This window comes from Miscanthus floridulus, chromosome 2, assembly GCF_019320115.1.
Source record: "Miscanthus floridulus cultivar M001 chromosome 2, ASM1932011v1, whole genome shotgun sequence".
Classification (NCBI taxonomy): domain Eukaryota; kingdom Viridiplantae; phylum Streptophyta; class Magnoliopsida; order Poales; family Poaceae; genus Miscanthus; species Miscanthus floridulus.
Window position 1 is genome coordinate 170,637,247 of NC_089581.1, and position 7,070 is coordinate 170,644,316.

Below are 7,070 nucleotides of genomic sequence, written 5' to 3' on the forward strand. Positions count from 1 at the left end.
GTGCAAGTGAACATTGACACTAAACTGATAATGAATGAAACCTATGTATGACAAGTTATGGATATCAACCTTGAAATAGGGGTACCATCTTCTACTCCTAAGGATCCTAGGGTGAACATTGGTAGCAGGAGGGATAATCAATTCATTCCTTAGCTCTCCTACCACATACAACACATTCTGGAAGAACCTACTAATTATCTCTGTAGATCTCCTAAAGGTGAGGTCAATCACCCTAAACCTCTCATTGTGACCAACAACATGCAAGAACATGACTACTTGTTCTTTAACAGATGCATGTATGCTGTCAGTGACAAGCTCTCTATTACGAAAAAGGTCATAAAGTTGAAAAAGGGGGCCTCTTCATTCTAAGAAGGTTGATACAATGTACATCATCAGATTCATAGATGTATCTATGGTCATTCATCCTCTGTTTGTCCCTCTCAGCCATGGGACCATAGGCGACTGAGCGTGAATCTTCAACTCTCCTCCTAAACCACATGAAAAACCAAGCAACCACTGCAACAACCACAGCAGCGACAGCTCTGCGCCTAGCTTCAAAGGCCATGTCTAAAAACAGGATGGAGAACAACATTAGAAAGGGAGCATGCAACATGGGTGTGTACTGCTTAGCAAGAAAAAGTCAGACAAAATGAACTATGAAAAATGCAGCTACCACACCAAAGGGTGCTTCTCCAACATATACTATTACACAATCAACATCATTGACCTCTAGGCACTTTGCTCAGTGTGTATAATAAAATAGGCATCAGCATGTACAAGATCTACACAAAACATGGGGTATACACCAAATACGAAGCATCATGTACAGATCTGAGCTAGAAATAGGTAAATCAGGTATAGCATCGCACATATATGAGGATGTCAAACCAAGAACCCTAATTTCTTGGCATTGCAAGCAAAATCCACAGGCAAATCAATAAAATCGACACTGAAGGAGTAGGGGAAGAGCGCAGGTGGCATATACCGTCGAAGCGTCGGAGAACCGAGAGAAATCCGCCGACGGTGGTCGCCTCGGTAGGGCTACCGAGGTCGAGGGGGAGTTAGAGGGGAGTTCGCACCAGAGCTATGGCGGAAGGAGAGGCGGAGAGTGAGGACGGTAACCCTAGCCGCGACCCACGCGCACGCTTTATCGCCAGGACGACCTCATCTTCCGCGCTCTCCGCAAAAGGTTCCCGCCGAGTACTGAGCGAGCCTGCACCGAGAGGGAAGTGGGGATCGAGAAGACGGCGCCGTCCGGGATGGAGAAGAAAATCTGCACGAGAGGAAGTAGGAGAAAGGTGCGAGTAGAGCAACCAAACACAGGCGAATGCACCAAAGGGTGCGGGATGGGCCATATAACGGCTCGGTTCGGGCAACCAATCAGTGGCGAAGCTAGAGCAAATTCGAGAGGGGTGCGACTGTCATATAGATGCGTAGATTTGAGTCATCACCATGGTGAAAACTTAACCATATCCACTAATATTCAAAATTTCTGTGGGTGCATCCGCATCCACGACACAATGTTTTTTCAGCCGAAACAGTGCTTTTTCTCTCACAACAACTCAGTCAGAACAATGTTTTTCAGCCAGTTTCAGCTAAGATTCATCAAGCCGAACGGGGTCGTATACGTGTAGCTTCGCCGCTGCAACCCATCACGACCGTAGGGGAGAAGAAGAACACGACGCAGCCCACCAGTCCTCCAATCCAAACCACCGCACTCAGGGCCTGTTTGGATGACGCCCTGGCCCCTGGCTGCCTGCCAGGCAACGCATCCTGGCCACAGGCACAAGAAATTGGACGCCTGGCGTTTTTGCCTGGCTTGGCATGTTTGGATGAAGACCTGGCTTAGAGGCACCGTCCAGGTAGGTCGATTCCGCCCCAGGCGTCGGAAATCGACGCCTGGGTGAGGTGCCTGGGCCAGGCAAGATTCCCAAGCAAACAAGCCCGTACGGCGCAGTCGCCGTGCCGTGCCGTGCCGCGTGAAACCCATCTATCCAACGAACCCCGTCCGGGCGGGGGTGGACTGCCCCCGTTGTTGCGATTGCGAGGAGTTCCCGTTCCCGAGCCGCCACCGCATCCTCGCCGAGTCCAACAGAGAGGAGCTGCTGCACTTGCAATCCATTCCATTCCATCCTCCTCGGTCTCCCTGCTCCTCTCTCCCTCCATCTCTAATCTTCTCGTCCGTCGTCTCCCATGGAGCGGCTCATCTCCACGCCCACCTCCTCCCCGTCCCCATCCCCTTCCCAGACCCGGATCCGGGGACCCCTTTTCCTCCCCTCCCGGCGCCTCCCCGCCGCCGCGGCATGGCCCCAGCTGCGCTGCCACCCCACGCGGCCCGGCGCGATCGCGCTGGCGTCGCCGCTGCGCCACGAGGCTCTCTCCGCCGCACCGGAGGAGGCGCGGAGCGACCCGCCGCCGCCGACGCCGCCGGTTGCCGTCGGCAGTCCGTGGAAGCTGCTCGGGAGTCTGCTCCCAAAGGTGTTAGGATTTTTCCCCCTTTGTCTCTACCTCTAAGATTGCAATATTTAGGTTTATAAACTATATATAGGATACTGCCAAGATACGATAGTGCTGGTCTGCTGGAGGTTGGCGTGATTGAGTGTGCTGTGTAAGCAATTCATGTCTGGCATGCTACTTTTCGGGTTCAGGGACAGGGAGCGTCTGAATAGGAATACGAAAATATTCTAGCATACTTTAGGGGCCCGTAATGAGAGTGGTTTGCTTGGTGCAAGACCAAATCTTACCATAATAATGTAATTCGGCTGCTGTAACTGCTAATGTAAGGAGATAGCTTAATTTTATTAGATAAGATGATGGAATGACATGCAAGACCTGTTCTTCATTCACACGCCTTGTACTCTACTGCTCTATGCTCATCACTCATCAGATGCAAGCAACGCTAAATGCACACGATATTATTGAAATAAAATGTAACTTCACATTGTTCTAGGAATACATCTGAAGTTAGACACCAATTAGACCTAAGCTTTGAATTGACAGTAGTGCTGTGCTTCAATGCAGTACTGTTTCATTTGGAAATTATAACACTTTATGGAACTGGCACCTCTGAGTTTGTTCTGATAAGTCTGGACAAAGTTTGTTGTATGGTTTGCTGACAAATCAAGACCAGATACCTTGCAAGGACTCCCAAGTGCTTGTGGTCATAGGAGTATTGGTCCTGTAATTCAGTGAGTTCAAATTCAAATGTGGTGTGAAACCGTGCAGTTTTTAGTTGAGATGGTGTATTTTGGTGTTGAATGTTTATGTCATTGCATCTCGATAAGGTGCTGAGCTTGCTTTCTGTGTTCTGTTGGGTGAATTGCTTTTGTTCATTATTATACTTTGTTGATATTTCCTAAGGAGCGTGCCTGAATTGTTCACATATATGTTTAATGTTCGAAACAAGCTGCATAGTCAGTGTTCTTCTCCTAAATGAATGATAAAGTGTGATAATTGAATGCCTTTGCTGTTCAATTGGTTTATCACACCATTTCCTGTTTCAAATAATAGGATGCTTTCTTTTACCCAAGGTGATTTCAATTTTAATGTGTGTAGAGACTCGATATGTCTTGATCAGCGATAATCATGTTAGCTCTCTTATTCACATGTATCATTTGCCTACTCTGGATATTGTCTTCGTGATTTAAAATCGTTTGGATGGAAATTTTTTAACTGATGATAAATTCTGGTACTGACATGTGTTTTAGTGCTTTGGTGCTGAGGACCTCTTGATAGGTGCATTGGGAACTGATTTTTCCTTTGAAAAGCTCAATGCACAGAAACATATATGCTCGTAATAACTTGTGTATGAAATTGGAGAGCAATTTGAGTATGCAAGTGTAACACATCCATTTATAAAGAGTACCAAGGATAGTAACTGATGCTAGTCACAGGTTCATATTTTATAAGAACATCGCACATGATAGGTATCATTGTATGTTTTTATCAAGTTGTATACTATGAGGTTAAATCTGATTAAATTATTTCCGTCACAAGTTGGTATGTTTTGCTTGATTTGTGGTTTACTATGCTCTGCTCACGCTATAGGATCTTGTCATCTACCAGCTAATACCATTGGTCATTAGTTTTGAAATTTCTTGCTGATCTTTCTTTCCATCCTGTTCTGATGTGTTAAATTTTCTGTATTACAGGCTTCCACTGCTGCCCTTATCCTATTGTTGACACTTGTTACTAGCTCCCTGCACTCTAGCCTTCCTGCCTATGCATCGATGCAACCAGTTGCCAAAAGTGGTGGAAGAGTCCTCACGACGGAGATACTAAGTAGTGGCTGGGCTGGTTTTTTAGCTGGGTGCTTACATACCTTGTCTGGGCCAGACCATCTAGTTGCCTTGGCACCGCTGTCAATTGGGAGATCCAGACTTGAAAGTGGACTGGTTGGTGCCCTTTGGGGCTGTGGTCATGATGCAGGGCAGGTCATTTTTGGCCTGCTCTTCTTGTTACTCAAGGATCGATTGCACATTGAGGTTTTCCGTGCATGGGGAACAAGAGTTGTAGGCCTGACCCTTCTGATCATAGGAGCCATGGGTGTTCGGGAAGCTTCAGAGGCTCAAGAGTCCTCACTAGTGTTGGAGGGCGTCGATGCCAGCATGAGCAGCAATGAGTCTTTGCAGTCCCCTTCAACTCCCCAGAAGAAGAAAGTCAGTTTTGCGACATTCGTCACTGGAGTCGTCCATGGTCTCCAACCGGATGCGCTGCTGATGGTCCTGCCGGCATTGGCTCTTCCGTCGCGCTTTGCTGGCGCAGCCTTCCTTGGCATGTTCCTGGTCGGCACCGTGTTTTCGATGGGGAGTTACACTGCTTTTGTAGGTTCTTGTAGCGAGGCCCTGAAAGAGAAGGTTCCCAGGATAACAGAGAAACTGACCTGGGCTGCTTCGCTTGTAGCTATAGGCATGGGTCTAGCTCTTCTGGTTGGGCAGTTCTTTGGGTTCAGCCTGTACTGATGATGTTAGCTACTACGTGTGTTTACTCGGCGGTATTGTTTTTCTGTCAGAGCATTGTTGGCAATTAGTTTGATAATAGATGGTTATTGTTTGTGAGACTACATGTATACTGCTACAACATGACCTGGCACCGGCTCACTTCACACTGATTTTCTGCTCTGTATCATCTGTTTTTTTCCCCCTGTAGAAGAGTATCACTGTGCGGTGTTACTGCATATGAGGAGCTGACGGACTGCTGTGTGTTTGGTCTGAGGAATGATGTGATCCATCTTCTCATTTCTCACTTTCGTGGAATGGAATGAGTTTCTTCTTACTTCTCGCTTTTTTATTTGGTTCTTGGTTTGTGGAATGGAATGAGTTGATCTATCACCACATTATTCCTCACAGGCTTATAATTAGTATATGCATGAGGAATGAGTTGATTTCATCAAAATTTATAGAATGAACTTACGATGCATCACTCATGAAGCATGGGATGACATCACGGACCAAACACATCATAACTGTTTGGTAAGCCCTATAGTTCTGTAGCATCTGCTTCAGCCGCAGATGCAGTCGTAGCTAGCAATCCTAGTAAAAAAAGTACAGAAGATTCGCGAGATGCGGAGAAAACACACGCGCCCTGGGTCGCCGGTTTTGGCAAAATGATACTGTAGCAGTTTCGTTGTTTATTTGACATTAATGTCCAATCATAATCTAATTAGGCCTTAAAATGTATTCCGTCTCGTAGAATATTCGTCTAAACTATGTAATTAGTTTTATTTTTATTTATATTTAATACTTCATGCATGCGTCAAGATTCGATGTGACGGAGAATCTTAAAAAATTTATCATTTTGGGAGGAAACTAAACTGGACCTCACATGTTTTTAAGAATATGTGTATGAGACTAGTTCTTATCTGGAGTTAGCTTTTCTTTCACTTCTATTAAAAATATGAAAACAATGCTTAAAGTTAGCTTACGAGTCACTCACTGCCGGTAGTATTAGTAGGAGTAGTAGTACTCTCCTGGCAAGGAGGATTAGGAGGGCTGATTTATTTATTTATTTATTTATTTATTTATTATAGTAGTATATTTTTGTTCAAAAAAGGCCCCTGCAGCTGCACAGGCAAGTCTGTCCGGGGACGAAATGGACGTGGCGTGCGCCGCGGGTACCAGTACCACCCACCCAGCAGGCTGCACTGCACCAGGCCACCAGCGCACTTGCATGAGCCAAAGGCGGTGGTCTGGTGAACATGCGTCGCCACTGTTTCCGTGGGCCCCACCTTCCTACTCCGGTGCCCTTGAGTGGTGCCAGCCGCCCAGCTGCCCGTCCGCAACACACGCATCTCATGGCATGGCATGGCCCTTGGCACGTCCTGGGATGGGATGGATGTTTCATGTTTAGGTCGGTCCCTCCACTCCCACGGGCCACGGTCCCACCAACTCGGGTGCATTTGCATGGCTAGTGCGTTCGTGTACCTCGGGCCTCAGTGCGAGCGTACGTGCGACCTCATCACGACGTAGTGGCTCAGAGTCACAGGGCGAGCGTGATGGCTACTGCTCTGATCGCGTGCCTGTTTCTGTTTGCAGTCAGCTTCACACAAACCGGACGCTCTCAAGTCTCAAACCGTCAAACGGCGGGCGGGGGAGGCCGGGCCCGGGAGGGCGACAACGTCATGGATTACGGTTTCGTTCGCGTGCCCTTAAACTCGATTTAATTCGCTTCTTTTTTTCATCTGGAACAATGTTTTTTCTCATAAATTCCTCTAGATTCATTTAGATTCCTACATATTACTCTAAAATTCCTCTAAGCAAACGGGACCTGCAGCGGGAGCAACACCGCCTTTCCAAAAAAATAAAAAAAAACGGCAACAGGAAACAGCCAGGGAGACAATGTCAAACGTTCGAACTTTGGAACGGCCCAGCCCACTCCCTCCTCCCCGGCACCGCAGCCACGGACTACCCCACGGGCCACGGGCTCTCACGCCAAAAAAACAAAAGCCCAGCCACCCATTCTAGGCTGCCCGCTGGGCTTGAGGACGCTGCTCCAGTAGGGTCATTCTATTCTAGGCGTCGGCTGGAGAACACTTGACTGGCCACACAGCGAGTGTGCTCAATGGCACGCAC

General features: G+C 47.5%; 1 protein-coding gene across 1 annotated transcript; it reads left to right on the forward strand.

The window, feature by feature from the left end:
* Positions 1-2,001: 2,001 nt before the first annotated feature.
* LOC136540637 (chloroplast protein FOR GROWTH AND FERTILITY 1-like) lies at positions 2,002-5,057 on the forward strand. The gene is made up of 2 exons (XM_066532638.1): positions 2,002-2,478; positions 4,152-5,057. The coding sequence occupies exons 1-2, from the start codon at positions 2,194-2,196 to the stop codon at positions 4,959-4,961; spliced, it is 1,095 nt and encodes a 364-aa protein (XP_066388735.1). The 5' UTR covers positions 2,002-2,193; the 3' UTR covers positions 4,962-5,057.
* The last annotated feature ends 2,013 nt before the right edge of the window (positions 5,058-7,070 follow it).